The sequence below is a fragment of the Homarus americanus genome, unplaced genomic scaffold (genome assembly GCF_018991925.1).
Source record: "Homarus americanus isolate GMGI-L3 unplaced genomic scaffold, GMGI_Hamer_2.0 scaffold34921, whole genome shotgun sequence".
NCBI lineage: Eukaryota > Metazoa > Arthropoda > Malacostraca > Decapoda > Nephropidae > Homarus > Homarus americanus.
Window position 1 is genome coordinate 20805083 of NW_024741901.1, and position 16630 is coordinate 20821712.

General features: G+C 38.7%; 1 protein-coding gene across 3 annotated transcripts in view; it reads left to right on the plus strand.

Annotated features, from left to right (window-relative positions):
- The window catches only part of LOC121876173 (major facilitator superfamily domain-containing protein 8-like), a 64728-nt gene that overhangs the window by 12182 nt on the left and 35916 nt on the right, over window positions 1-16630 (plus strand). Inside the window, exons 2-9 of one of the 3 annotated variants that reach the window (XR_006090723.1) lie at window positions 8348-8919; window positions 9116-9281; window positions 9416-9531; window positions 9681-9820; window positions 10703-10816; window positions 11106-11254; window positions 11439-12397; window positions 15297-16560. Coding sequence is in view for 2 of the 3 variants with exons in the window: in XM_042381125.1 (XP_042237059.1) it covers window positions 8801-8919; window positions 9116-9281; window positions 9416-9531; window positions 9681-9820; window positions 10703-10816; window positions 11106-11254; window positions 11439-12347 (1713 nt within the window). In the remaining variant the exon portion in view is untranslated. Of the gene's footprint in view, window positions 1-4266; window positions 4438-8347; window positions 8920-9115; window positions 9282-9415; window positions 9532-9680; window positions 9821-10702; window positions 10817-11105; window positions 11255-11438; window positions 12735-15296 lie in introns of those variants that run through there. The other 2 variants (XM_042381127.1, XM_042381125.1) reach the window with 2 other exon arrangements.

Here is a 16630-nt window from a genome sequence, read left to right on the forward strand (position 1 = left end):
ATGTCAGACATCCATTTTCACTGTACTCTGAGTCCGTAATTTTAGATTAAGTTGCTACTTTTTACATTTCCATTGTATTACATTGATACTAGTGTCATTATACCGTGATTTTAGATCAAGCTGTTATTTTTACATTGCTGTGATTTTGTTAATAATTTTAGATGATAATGACACTAGTGAGACAGTGTCATTATACCGTGATTTTAGATCATACTCAATAAAAGATAACGGTGCAGTACAATTGTTTTATGTAACGGATTCCTAACCTAACCTAAAATAATATATATATATATATATATATATATATATATATATATATATATATATATATATATATATATATATATATATATATATATATATATATATATATATGCATGCAGAAACTTACATCAACATGAAATTACTATAGTACTTTGTTTACATCCTCAGGCAGAGGATGTATTAAACGAGTACTTGCTTGTCTTTTCCTTTTCTCCAGTGGTTATTGTATATATATATATATATATATATATATATATATATATATATATATATATATATATATATATATATATATATATATATATATATATATATATATATATATATATATATATCAAAAATTATGCATTTGCTGAGGAAATGCTATTTAAGAAAAAATGTTTTCCTATGCATATTCCTTTTGGAATAGCGTTTTTTTATATTATTCAATGCCGTAATAATAAATAATGTACGTAATACATTTTGAATTTTTTTGTAAATTCACAAAAGCATTCTTTTGCTACACAGAGCTTTTTTCTTAATGTGTTATTTGTCAAAAGTGTAGAATTTGTGACTTGTGATATTTAGCTTCATCACTTTTATCTAAAGTTCTCGTCTTTTTTTTCATTTTTTTTTATCTTTTAATCTTAAACATGCAGTGTGAATTTATTTCTCGAAAAATTAATGTTTTATACTTCTATCACTCTGTCCCCAGATGAAGCGAGCTAAAGAAAGTGGTGCTGTGTACAGAAAAAAGAGAAAGGCAAGAGAGGAAGTATTAAACAAGAATAAAGGGGCACTCTTTAAATACATCAGTCGTATAGAAACCAAATCATTATCAAATTCAAGGGATTCAAGTTCAACTTCAAGCGATTCGTCAACTTCAACTCCTTCAAGTGATGAAGAACATGAAGAAGAAAATATTCCGGGACCAGCTGTGGACAGAGTGGACATAAAAGATGTTGGCCTATGGCCAAGCAAGATTAGCAATGACACACGGATCTTTCTGGTACGTCAAGGAGCGTCTGTGGTTCAAAATCTAGATTCTGATTTTGGTGAAGTAATTCGTGAAGGTGTGTCAACCAAAGGACAAACTAGAAAACTAACACGCGAGTGGTTTTTTCAAACTCTGCCAAATGGTGAAAGAATGTTGAGATCATGGATGGTGTACTCCCCTTCCAAGGAAGCTCTTTACTGCTTTTGTTGCAAACTGTTTTCAGACAGAAGTAACTCAAAATTTAATTCTGAGGATGGATTCAACATATGGTGGAAACTGAATCCTAGAATATCCGAGCACGAATCCAGTGCAGCTCACGTTCGGAATTTCACACAATGGAAGGAGTTGGAAATTAGGATTGCTCGTGGAGCAACAATTGATAAAAAAGAACAAGAAGTTGTTGAAAGCCAAGTGAAAAAGTGGAAGGAAATCCTTTCAAGATTGCTTGATATTATTAGATTCCTAGCTAAACAGAATTTGGCTTTACGAGGCCACCGAGAAGGAATGAATTATGAGAGAAACGAGACTAAAGCAACGGAAAATAGAGGAAATTTTTTAGAGCTAGTTGATTTGTTGGCGAAATATGATCCAGTGCTACGTGAACATCATCTAAGAATCCAGCTAGGAAACAAGTTTGCTACTTCCTATCTGTCTCCTACTATTCAGAACGAGTTTATAGAAATTTTGGGAGAAAACGTAAGAAGCAAAGTCATCAAGCAAGTAAAAGAAGCAAAGTACTTTTCCATGATATTCGACAGCACTCCTGATATTTCACATAAGGATCAAACGAGCCAAGTTTTACGCTATGTTATGATCGATGGAGATAAAGTGAAGGTTGTGGCATCATTTGTCGATTTCATTGAAACAGAAAGTAAAACCGCCGAGAATATTTCAATGATGATTTTGGAAAAATTAGAGAAAGATGGAATTGATATTCAAAATTGTAGAGGGCAAACATATGATAATGCTGCGGTGATAGCTGGTGTTCATACTGGTGTTCAGAAACGTATCAAGGAAATTAATAAAAAAGCAGAATTTGTCGTTTGTACAAATCACTCGCTGAATTTGGCGGGTGTTCATGCAGCTTCTGTTGCTGTGAATTCTGTTACCTTTTTTGGATGTGTGGAACGTTTGTTTGTATTTTTTTCTTCATCAACCCATCGCTGGGATGTTCTAACTTCAGTCACTGGTCAAAGTGTCAAGCGCATAATAGAAACTCGGTGGAGTGCGAGGGGAGAAGCTGTAAGTGTTGTAAAGAAACATTTCTCAAAAATCTTAAGTGCCCTAGAAAAGTTAACTGGTGAAGAAGAAAATACAGCTACCAGGGTAGATGCTGGTGTTCTACTTGGTGCGTTGCAATCATTTTCCTTTTTGTGCTTTCTTGGCCTGTGGGGACCCGTCCTTCTAGAAATTAACGACACACAGACTTACCTCCAAACCAAGGGCTTGAACATACAACAATGTGATATAAAACTCAGGGCATTAGAAACATTTCAAGTTGAAAACAGGGACAAGCTAGTGAGTAATGGAGTTAACTATGCCAAAGAAATTTGCAATGATCTGGGGATAGTCATGGAGCGTCAGCGTCGACCCAAAAAGAAGAAACAAATGTTTGGTGAAGGATCACGAGATGCTGAATTGCCATACGACATTGAATTGAGGAGAGAAATGTTTTCTTCGCTGGACAGAGTGATCCAAGAAATAACTTTGAGATTTCAACAGCTTCATGAACTTGCTGAGAAATATGCCTTCCTTACCCCATTGAATCTTTTGGATGATAAATATGAGTGTCAAATAGATCACGATCACGACGACATTGATAAAGAGGAGTTCCTCGTTGAGAGAAAAAGACTTCAGCATTTTGTTGCTGTTGCTGCTATAACTATTAAAGACAGAATACAGACGTGGAAAGAAGGCCCCTTGAACTTTTGCAGTTTATTCAAAAGTATAACCTTAGGAACTCGGTTCCAAATATAGTAATAATGCTGAGGATTTTCCTCACAATTGCTGTTAGTGTTGCTACCTGTGAGAGGAGTTTTTCGAAACTAAAACTGATCAAGAATTACTTAAGATCTACTATGAGCACCTTGCGGTTGAGAAATCTTGCCATACTGTCTATAGAGCGACAATTGACAGATGAAATAGTTTTTGACAATGTCATTGAAGAATTTGCCAACAAAAAAACAAGAAAAGTTACTTAGTAGAAAGTTGTAGTTTTCATTTCAGAAATAAAGATGTTCCTAATTTTTTACACTTTTTTACTTTTTTCCCGATCCTATATGTCGTTTTTGCTTTTTGTTTAACTGTTACTTATAAAGTTTAAGTATGTTTGGGGTGTATTTAAAGCATACTATATTTGAGTATGTGAAAGTACAGTAATATTATAATGGTACACAAACTATTTAATATATATATATATATATATAAGAGTGAGTCACTGTGCATTGGTGCAATATGTATTTTTTGTGGGGGCACGGGGGGGGGGGGCGGCAAACTCAAGGGCCGCCCCGGGCGGCACACGCTCTAGCTACGCCACTGCGCAATTGTGTGTAAATGAGGCAGAAAGTCAGATCAGCAACCTGGGACTTGGTCACAATTTTCGTGATGCCATATGGCAGCAAGGTCTACCATTAGACAACACATTATGCTTCCAATATCTTCCCAGGTGGTAGTACCTCCCTGTTTGGTAGCCGCTTGCTACCTGCTACCTATACAGTATATATACGTATATATATTTTATGTGTGTGTGTGTGTAATAGCCCCCTGTCTTATAGGCAGAAGTATTATATATAAATGGGTTAATTACATTTGATTTATATACTATACTCTATCACCCCCTGTAACTTTCCGCTGGCTATGAAGTGACATGTTCAATGCATGTGATAAGGTGTACCCAGAGGGTACTACCCACGGTAAGCCACGTCAAACTGTGCTGTGCTCAGGCATTAAGTAGCCGGCTCTCTGGTTACCTAGTGCGGGCAGTAGTTTGATATCGTTGACTAGAGGAAGACGTGGATGACGTTATTGAGAGCCATCGTAGATGGTTCCGTCTTCCCTTGAGGGAAGAAGACTTACATATTTCCGTTCTCCCTCGATGGGTTCCTACTCATGGGCATTGTTGCTCAACCCCTCACACCAACCGGACTCATTTAGCAGGACTATTAACATAGCCTCCGTCCTCCTCTTAACACTCATAGGTACAGTGATAAGTTTTATGGAGTTACCCACCTGGAAATGTATCTGAGATACTCCTTAAGTAAATAAAAAACAGACAATTGAGTCGTTCGTTAGCGCTCACGAGAGGAAGACGTATTGAGAGCCATCGTGAATGGTTCCGTTTTCCCTCGAGGGAGGACGACCGATATATTTCCGTTCTTCCTCGATGGGTCACTACTCACCCTCACTCAATTACTGTATCGACAGGACGTACTTAGCAGAGCTATTTAACATAGCCTCCGTCCATCTCATGTGAAATCTCCTGTTAACATCTCATTAGCTACATTGAGATATTTTACAGTGATGAACCTACGGTGATACACAGTGGAACTCCATCCGAAATAGCTTCTCAAGTGATCGTTACAAGTGGTGACAACCCAGGAAGGTTGTTTCATATATGACAGTTTCACAAGTAACTGTTATATCACACTAACAGTCATCTCATCATATACACGGTTGGTAAAGGTAGAGATATTATGTTCTCCCCATTACTGTGGCATACTGGTACAAAGAAGAAGAATTATTATCTACGTCATGGCAGCGAATCTACAAAGAAACCGTTATACTACTGTTACATTTACTGTTACATCTGTTACAAAAAAAATTAGAACAAAGGTTGCAGCAAGTGGTTACGAATAACGACAAGCTGGTCTAAATACACATTCTCCATAACAAAGTCATTAGTGTTTTATGACAATAGAAAAACAATAAAAAACAGTGAAGTGTTATCTGTATTAGGGTATCCCGTAGTGAGGCATTATACGTTGAGTGACCTTTATTTTGTCATCCAAAGAGGTGTACAATTTTTTTTTTCAATAACTGATTCTAAGATTTTGATGACCTTCTCTCTTATGGAAAGTTGGCAACATCCCTGTCTGCCAACAAGGCGTGACGGCGAAGATTTCCCGAGGTCAGCATTCAGCATCCTGTGCGCTGAGCTTACAGTGTTGCTACATACCTACAGTGTATATATATATATATATATATATATATATATATATATATATATATATATATATATATATATATATATATATATAACAAGGAAGTATGTATGTTTGTGTCCGCACGAGAATCTCGGAACCTACTTTACCGATCTGTAGTGATGATGGATGGTGTTATATGTTATATGGGTGGTCCCCTACAATCCTCTTTTGAGTAAAGCATTCAATGCGCACATCAATGTGGAGTTCTGTAATTCAGTCAAGTCCATCAAGTATGTTTGCAGATACGTCAACAAAGGCTCTGACAAAGCGATCTTTGCATTGGAAAAGGATGGAAATCATGATGAGGTGACACAGTTTCAGCAGGGCCGTTATTTATGCAGCAATGAAGCCCTATGGAGAATTTTTAGTTTTCCCATACACGAACGATGTCCAACAGTAGTTCACCTGGCTGTTCACCTGGAAAATGGACAAAGAGTATACTTCACAGAAGAGTCTCTACCAAATCAAATGGCAAATCCTGCTGATACGACTCTCACTGCATTCTTTAAGCTTTCACAGGAAGATGAGTTTGCTCAAATACTCCTGTATGTTGACGTACCCAAGTTCCACATATGGCAGGCTTCAATGAAAAAGTTCCAGAGAAGAGCTCAAGGATCCGATGTTGAAGGATATCCGGGGACAAAGTCAGGCAATGCTTTGGGACGTGTCTACACGGTTCACCCCAACAACTTTGAATGCTATTGGTTGAGACTACTTTTGCACCACATCCGTGGCCCAACATCATATGCAGCACTCAAGACAGTGAATGGACAAGTCTGCAGAACCTATAAGGAAGCGTGCATTTCCTTGGCCTACTGGAAGATGATGGTCTTTGGAATGACACATTAGAAGAGGCAGCAGCTACTCAATCGCCAATGAGAATGAGGAACCTGTTTGCCATCATGATTGCTACATGTGGACTTTCCAACCCAAGCTAGCCCTGGAAAAAACACCAGGATAGTCTTTCAGAGGATCTGCTTCATCAAGCAAGAAGAGAACATCCTGGTCAAGAGATTGAGTTCATGGATGACATGTTCAACAGGGCTCTGATCATGCTGGAAGACAAAGTGATGGAGCTATGCGGAAAAAACCTGACTGATTTTGGATTGCCTTCCCCAAACCGAAAAGAACCATTAGCTGCAAACAGGGAGTTGCTCAGAGAGATAGACTGCGCAGTTGAAGTTCTGGTGAATTTTGTTGAAGAAAATGACTCACCTGGTATAGCTCATGAATAGATCTTGCAAGCGATACAAGCGGAGCAGGGAGGTATGATCGTTCTTGATGCACCTGTCGGGACAGGAAAAACATTCTTGATCAACCTTCTGTTGGCCAAAGTACGTCATCAGGGGAGAATTGCTCCTGCTGTGGCATCCTAAGGCATTGCTGTAACACTACTAGAAGGAGGACGTACTGCACACTCAACTTTTAAACTGCCTCTCAACCTCGCTCACAATGAGAATCCAGTGTGCAACATCAAAAAGGATCAGCAAAGGCAAAACTCTTAGAAAAATGCAGCCTCATAGTCTGGGATGAATGCACTATGTCTCACAAGTTAGCGTTTGAAGCATTGGACAGGACCTTGCAAGACATACGAGAAAATGACCAGTTCATGGGTGGCATTACAATGGTCATTGCTGGAGACTTTCGCCAGACCCTACCTGTCATTCCTCGAAGCACTCCAGCTGATGAACTGAATGCGTGCCTCAAGGCATCATACCTTTGGAGAAGTGTTCAGACACTCACCCTATCCACAAACATGAGAGTACATCTACAAGGAGATCAGGATGCTGGACGGTTTGCAAACCTTCTACTACAGATTGGGAATGGAACTTTCCCTGTTGATTCAGAAGGTCAAATAATCATTCCTCAAGGATGTGGAAATGTTGTAAAGTCCTCAACTGAGCTCACTAACATGGTCTACTCAAACATTATCCACCACTACAAGGTTCTCAAGAGGCTGCATGTACGCGCAATTCTGGTCACCAAAGAATGAAACAGTGGCTGAAATCAACATGGCTCTACCCAGGCAGTGAGACCTCATTCAAATCAGTTGATATAGTAATCGACCAGGACCAAGCAGTTCAGTACCCTGCAGAATTCCTTAATTCTTTGCAGCCCGCTGAAATGCCTCCTCACCACCTCACTCTCAAGATTGGAACTCCTATAATGCTCTTAAGAAATCTTGAACCACCAATCCTCTGCAATGGCACAAGACTGGTGGTGAAGAACATGATGCCACATGTACTAGTAGCTACAATAAAGCTAAAGGTGAGGACGTTTTTATACCAAGGATACCTCTCATCACCACTGACCTGCTATTTGAGTTCAAGCGACTTCAGTTCCCGGATAAAGTGAGCTTTGCCATGACCATCTACAAAAGCCAGGGACAGTCCCTAAAGATGGTTGGCCTAAACCTGGTGTTTCCTTGCTTCTCTCATGGACAGTTCTATGTTGGATGCTCCAGAGTGGGAACTGGCAAAAATCTGTACATACTTGCTGCTAATGGCAAAACCAAAAATGTGGTCTACCTTAATGCACCTCAGTGAGACAATGTGGAGCCTCCCGGAGGGCGGCGTCCTACCGTGACCTAGCGAAAGAGCGGCCCGGAGGGCGGCGATTCCGCTAGTATATATAAATATATATATAATCTCACCTCACCCCGCCGGTTTTTCCACATATACGATCCAGATATTGACATGTGTAGAACCATATATATATATATATATATATATATATATATATATATATATATATATATATATATATATATATATATATATATATATATATATATATATAAAACGTTAGTAAGAGTTTATTCTCATTACGCTCCTGAACAACACTGAACAGCGTAATGAGAATAAACTCTTACTAAATCTCTGACAAAATACTCTTGGTTCCACAGGTGAGGTATAGGGGCTGTCTTCCCTGGCAGTTGCAGTTGACAGCGTGTGACAGCGAACTATATACCCTGATACAGCGCCCAGAGACCTGACACACTCATGATTGATCTTATCATACCACAGTTATCATGAGACAATTTTTTTAGTTTCAGTGAGAATGAAAAATATTGAGTGATTTATAGTCTTCATGTTACCAGTTTTGTGTTAGTGTCGTGAAGTGTTATAAATTTTTCACGAGAAAAAGAATATTTCTCTTTACTGAATGTAATAAACGTTTCCTCCTAAACAAAATACACAATTACTGTAGTAAAATACGACGAATCGTGACTACTGAGAAGGTTAATCACCTAATCTGACACATTCTTAAGTCCAAGAAACTCGACAGTACACTCTACTGAGGCCCTTCGAATACTGAGTATCATCGTAACTTGAGCTCTCGGCTGAAATCGGTCAAGATGGGCGGGATATTAGGAAAACACGGCTCGTTCATTATTGATCACACCATGGACGAGATTCCCCTCCACAAAATGACGGGATCTCTGAGTCACGGCACCATTCCTGCCATCATTTGCGAGTAAGTGGGTGTATATTTGTGTCAATTTTTTATAAACATCAAAACAAGATTATTTTTCATTTTAATTAATAATGTAAAAGTATATGCTGATAAATATTGATGAATATGTCGCATGTACCAGAGCTTTTACCATTAACTGTAGCACACTCCCTCCCTCTTTCTCCTCTCCCGCATGGTTGATCTTCTCACCTGGCAGGAACACCGCCCCCGCCTACCAAGAGGACCACACCAGGCTGCTGGAGATACCTAGGGAGAAAGTAGCTCGGAAGAGGTCTCATCTGGTCGCTTACACCACCATGTTTGTTATGTCTATCGGTTTCTCGATAGTCCTGAGCGGCGTCTGGCCATACCTTAAGGAGGAGGTCAGTTTGTGTGTGTGTGTGTGTGTATGTGCTTATTTATTAATTTACCTTTCTCAATTCGTCTCTACTTTCTTCAGTATCTCACATTCTGTTCCCTCTCACCCACTTGCTAAAACCCCTACTTCCTCACACAGCTGGTACCGTCCTTGTCTAAGACGTCTCTGGGCTGGGTCGTCGCGGCTAACCCTTTAGGTCAGATGATAGGGTCACCCATCGTAGGATTATGGGGAAACAAATCTGGCAGCATCAGGTAAGAGGGTTACCACACACACAAACATCGTCAGACCTAAAACATAAAACAGGATACAGCAACATTAACATTACAAACTTAATATAACAAACAAAATAATTACAAAAAAAATGACTAACACTGAACTTATATATTCTCCCAATACCCAGACTGCCTTGTTACATCACCCTCTCCTTCTTCGTCCTGGGCAACGTGATGTACTCCTTGCTGGCCAGTTTCAAGGGTCTGGGTGAATTTGCTCCCTACTACGCCATGATAGTCGCCAGGTTCATGACCGGTGTCAGCTCAGGTAAGATAGCATTTGTTTTTGTAATGGTGAAGTTTACGTCTCCATAAGTTATAAATTTACGATAAACAGAAAATTTTAATGAGAAGGTTTAGAATATATTTATCATATTTAAAGTATGGCTAGCTCAAATCGCCGCCCTGTACACCCCATACCCCTCTCATGTACACTCCATTCCCCTCTCCTCTACAATGGGCCTACACTAGTCCACCAAACAAATCTTCTACAGACAAAACTGAAAAAAGAAACTTGTAACACTTAACGTTGGTAGCGTTTGAATATCTCTCTCTCTCTCTCTCTCTCTCTCTCTCTCTCTCTCTCTCTCTCTCTCATGAATGACAACTATATTTTGAGAGGGAGTTCCTTTACTAATTGTACCTCATGTCCCACCTCATATCAAAACACCCAACAAAGGTTAAGTCCTGTGTTGTAGAGAGTCAAAATCTTGATCCTCAGTACACGAGCGAGGTCTAATAGCATCCCTTCCTACCGTCTGTTTCCATGGTCATTGTACTATTAGTGAGTAGTCCATGAACGACCTCTCCTCTTAGTCCCAGATCATCATTCTTAATTTTTTTTTTTTTTTTTTTTTTTAGTAGTAGAATTGTGTCATTGCTCGCATTTCTTTTCTAGGGAACTTATGGTACACTCAGGTCTTTCCATCCATAAGAAAAAAATAACAACTGTTTAAAATTAAGACAAACTCAGTCTTTTCCTGTTCAGTTTAACTCAAGCAACTTCGACTTTCTTACCTTATGCTTAGTCAAATGGTTCCCTTCTTGGTTATATAATACCCTTCATAGGACGCACTATCCTATGCCCATCACACATTTTAAAATATGAGTTGGAAAATGAAATATGGCTGACGTAAAACTCTGTCCGTAGCCAATATTGTACTGAGTCGCTCTTACTTGGCGGCGTCGACCACTGTTGAGGAGCGGACCATCGTCATCTCCATCTTGTCGGGCTCACAAGCTCTGGGGTTCGTTATAGGTCCAGGTCAGTCCCTTTGTTAAAATTGTTACTGGTAATGTATTTAATTCTGTGGTTCCTTGTGAACCCTTCCATCGTCAGTGTTGATAGAAAATGTAGCTTTGGCAAGGATGGGGATTGGTCTGAACCCCAGCACATTTAGAAATATGAACACAAGTACAATTTTTTTTTTAAGTATTGGCTTGGTAAGTACCAGGCTGTAGGATTCTTTATCGTGAGAACACTAGTTAACAATATCTGTAATAAAGCTAAGACATTAATACCAGGAGTTTACAAGTGGCGCATTCTCTTGAAGGTATTCAGGCGGTGCTGACGATACTCATCCCAAATGAGGTAGACACCGGGATCGATTGGCTACTATGGAACAAGTTTACAGCTGCCGGGTGGGTGGCAGGAGCTCTGGGCCTCATTAACCTGGTGTTATATCTTCCATGTATTTTCAAGGTGAGTTCATGGAAGAACTTGTCCCGCACTTCCCCACTTAATAACCAGACATAAAAAGTTCATTTTTTATTGTTATTATCGTATACACTTCCTATTCCGTTACATTATAAGACCCCTATCCTCTCATTAATATGCTCGCCCGTAAAGTGAACTTATAATGATCCCTCCGTTAATTTCCTTCCAGGAATACAACATTGCAGAAAAGGAACGTGCCTTACTGAAGGCTTCCATGGAAAAGGATGACCAAATAAAATTGCCCAAACCTGATCACCTTGCCCTGATAGGAATCCTCTTTTCTTTTTTCACTGCTGTCTTCATTTATGTGTTGCTGGAGACCTTGGCTGTGCCTTTCGTTATGGACCAGTACGCGTGGACGGAGGACAAAGCCATGATAGTGATCGGTGCTGCCCTGAGCGTCGGAGGACTCATTTGCATATTTATGTTCGCTCTCAACGGAATTCTCGCCAAAAGATACGATGAGAGAACTGTAATGATAATACTGGGACTTGTACCCATTGTGGTGGGCACCTTCATCTTCTTGCCTTGGGGAGACGCTCGTATTCCTATCCAAACCTGTACAACAGATAACGATACCGTAACTACAGAAATGACCACCATAGCCACCAGCGAGGAAATGCAAGTATACGATTACGAGAATATGGATCAACTGCTTTTCGACAAAGATACTGAAGACTGCGGCCCAGGCTGCCCAACGACTCAGATATGGTGCACTTACACACCTCAGCTACCCTTGGCCCAACTCATAGTTGCTTACGTAATCGTCATTATCGGTTATCCCGTGGCAACAGGTATCAATCAGTCTATATTCTCCAAGTTGGTTGGCCCCAAGCCCCAGGGCATTTGGATGAGTATAATAACTGTAGTGGGCAGCTTCAGCAGGGTGATGGGCCCCGTCTTCGTCTCCTACGTGTACACAGACTTCGGTACTAGATGGTGTTTTGGTTTTCTGACAATATCGATGGTCTTGACACTCGTGGAAATGTGTCTGCTGTACAAGCGTCTGATACCGATGAAGATCCCCGAGCTGGGGCAGACACACGCTTACGACGGACCGGCAGCCGAGAAGTACTAACTACACCCTGTGGTACAGTGCTGGACTGTACAGTACATTAGGATATAGAAGTAAGGTTTACCATTATCATGATATACTATTTTATTTATTTTGTAATTCTGATTCAACCACATATAACGCTCCATGAAAGTAACTCCCTTACACGTCACCTAGTAATATATATTTTTGTTCATTCACGTGATAACAAGCGCTGGTGACCAAAGGAAAGACATGAATAAGCAAACGAAATGACACAGGTGATGACTCTCGAGGTGTAGTAGTAATAATAATAAACATTGAAAAATTTTAGTAAGGAAAATAATTGAAATAATAAAAGAGTATGTTGATACCCGAAAAGAACTGTTGCCCCAGTAATGACTATCGTAGTTCAACACATACATACATACATTCATACATACAAACAAAGTACAACTAAATCAGTACCTTGCTCACATAACTATGGACGTACAGTAGTTCAATTTATTTCTAGTAACGATTGGGAGGTCATTTAGCCTATATAGCGTGTTGTTATGTAAGGCTATCTATCACTCTTCCTATCATACCTCAACCATCTTACCATCTTCCTATTTATCCTTGATGGAGGTTGTATCCACTGTACGTCTTTCCCCTTACATACGAACATAAGAAAATAAGGAGTTTGCAATAGGCCGGTTGGCCTGTGCATGGCAGCTCCAGTCGAGAGTTACTACCACTCTCTATCATCCATGAATCTATCCAGCCTTCTTTTGAAACTTTCCAGAGTTCCCGCACTTACTACAAAGTTGCTAAGCTTGTTCCACTCGTCCACCACCCTATTTGTGAACCAGTTTCTTCCTATCTCCCTCCTAAACCTAAACTTATCCAACTTAAATCCGTTGCTCCGAGTCCTATCCTGCTCGGATATTATAAGAACTTTATCTATATCCCCTTTAATGATTCCTTTCACCCACTTAAATACTTCTATCATATCTCCCCTCACTCTTCGTCTTTCTAGGGAATGCAAGTTAAGTTTCTTTAACCTATCCTGATATGGAAGGTTTCTAAGTCCCGGAATCATTTTTGTCATTCTTCGCTGCACCGACTCTAGTGAATTTATATCCATTCTATAATAGGGGCACCAGAACTGAACCGCATAATCGAGGTGCGGCCTGACTAGCGCAAGATATAGTTGCAATAAGACCTCTGCACTCTTGTTACTTACACTTCTAGATATAAAACCCAATACTCTGTTTGCCTTATTTCGAACATTAACGCACTGTTTTCTAGGCCGTAGGTCCGGGCTTACAAGTACCCCTAGGTCTCTTTCACAAGTCGACATCTCTAGGTTGATGTTATTAAGGCTATATACATTATAAGTATTTGTTCTTCCAATATTAAGTACGCTGCACTTGCTGGTGTTGAATTTCATTTGCCATTTTTCAGACCACCCCGGCAGTTTATTTAGATCCTCCTGTAATGCATTTGCATCCTGCCCTGAATTAATTTGCCGCCCTATTTTGGTGTCATCCGCAAACTTGCTTATGTCACTGCTGATCCCAGTATCTAGATCGCTTATGTAGATTATGAACAAGAGTGGGCCTAGTGCTGACCCCTGGGGAACCCCACTGGTTACACGGCCCCACTGAGATTTAACACCATCTACGCTGACCCTCTGCGTTCTATGGGTGAGCCATGATTTTATCCAATTTAAAACTTTCCCCTCCATACCATGAGCCTTAATTTTTCTCAGAAGCCTCTGATGCTGTACTCTGTCAAATGCTTTGCTAAAGTCTAAGTAAATAACATCGTAATTTTCGTCATTAGCTACTACCTCGAAGACTTTCCTAAAAAACGTTAGCAGATTTGTTAGACAAGATTTTCCCTTTGTAAACCCATGTTGAGAGTCGTAGATTAATTTGCTTTTCTCTAGATGTGATCGGATGCTACCTGCTATAATTGATACAAGAAATTTCCCCACTACTGACGTCAAACTGATCGGCCGGTAATTTGACGCTGATGCTCTGTCTCCCTTTTTGAATATGGGTACTACATTTGCCTGTTTCCACAAGTCTAATGATTTTGTAAATAAGTTTACGAAGGGTCCGCTAATCTGTTCCCTACACTCTTTCAAGACTCGAGGGAAAATTTCATCCGGCCCTGGGGATTTTGTTTTCTTTAGTTTATTTATCTTCTTAAGAACATCCTCTTTTCTGATAGTGATATTCCTTAATTTCTCTTCTTCCTTTCCCTTAAATATCAGTTCCACCTCTGGAATTTCATCTCAAATTTCTTCTGTGAAAACTGATAAGAAGTAGCTGTTCAATGCTTTGCTTATTTCTTCACTGCCATTTATCACTTCTCCCCTCCCTGACTTTAAAGGTCCAACTTTGTCCTTGACCTTTGTCCTATATACCTGGAAAAATCCCTTGGGATTCGCCTTGGATTCCCTTGCTATTTTGATTTCATAGTCTCTCTTTGCTGATTTCATAGAATATGAGTTATATATTCTGCGAGGATTTATCATTACTGTCTCCTCCGGAGGTACTACCGCCTGGGAAGATATTGGAAGCATAATGTGTTGTCTAATGGTAGACCCTGCTGCCATATGGCATCACGAAAATTGTGACCAAGTCCCAGGTTGCTCATCTGACTTTCTGCCTTATTTACTCACAATTGCAGGGTTTCAATTGTTTTTCTTACTTTGACAAGACAACATACATGTATTGTTTCTCGCTAGTGATCTTTTTTTTTTATTTATGATCCTTTATTATTATTAATGCTATTGTTATCATCATTATATATATATATATATATATATATATATATATATATATATATATATATATATATATATATATATTTATATATATACATACAGTATATATGTTTATTTATTTATTTATTTATTATTATTATTATTATTATTATTATTATTATTATTATTATTATTATTATTATTATTATTATTATTATTATATTTTCGCCCCCCAGACCCTGATGTGGGTCATTGACCTGTGCGCTGGTGGGCTAATCCTGTAAAAAAAAATGGTAATCTAATCTCTGTCGTGGTAAGTCTATAATTTTCATCACCCCTGTATCTACTATGACCTCACGTTCTCTCCATGACTCATATTCTTAAAAATTCTGTAACTATTTTTCCCTTGTAAATAATGAAGAGTTATCACGTCAGTTGCTGTAGAATCTCGTACATTTTCTGAGCTTTCAAGTCCGTTGTTCTTGAGCCGATACAGAAGTCCCACAGTTTAAAGCAATACTCATATCTTCTGTTGCGGGAGAAATTTTTACTTGTGAACCTTTGGTAAATATAAACCCAGATTTTTTTCATTCATAATAGGACGCGTACCTGAGTGTTCACATTCACTTGTTCTTAAGGGTAGTAATAGGTAGGTCACCGTCACAGCCTACCCAGTAGTTGATTTACTCCCTTGCTAACATGCACCTCTGTATTAATTTTTTCTCGTTATTTAATACACTGTTTGTCACTTGGTTGGACTATCAAAGCTATATTTTTAGCTAAACCATTACTCATCTTATACAGTACACATTTTATTGTATCAAAATTTAGTCTTAAGAGAAATTTTATACATAATGGACAAATAAAAAAACTTTCATTAAAGTATTTTTAATGTTAGGTAAACATAAATATATCACTTTATAATAGCCTGGGGTTATATAAAATAGCACATAGTGTATTATATAATTCATTCGGATACAAAAGCGATACAGAGTGAAGGTTTCTTATCAATTACTGCAAACCTAAAGTACGTTAATTTAAGCCCCCCCACCAAAAAATATACTACGCTAGCAGATTCTACATATAATCACATTTTACAAACTTTTGCATAATTTGCAATACTTCTCTGAAAACATACTAGATTATAAATAATTATACTGTAACACATAATAACCACCAATCAACTAGACAATAATAACAGCAGACATACAAAGAATAATCATAACATTCATACAATAGTTGACTTCCATCTCGTATAGGATAAGGAATAAGTTAGGTTGATTGGGTCAGAGGAACAGATGAAAGAACGTGAGGAAGTGAAGATACATAGAGAAATAAAGGAAGAAATATAACCCAGAGAATAGTAAAAATAAAGTTAAGGTAGACGAGGCTCTCCATAGTGTCTTCTCTTGTAAACATAAACTTGGAAGATTATTGTGTTGTTGTATCATGCTTAGGAAAAGGTAAATATTTATATTAAAAATGAATTATACATCTTAATTTTATTGATTTTTGTTTAACTGATCTGAATTCATTAAGAAATTAAGTCTTATTATATGGCTTTGCTCTC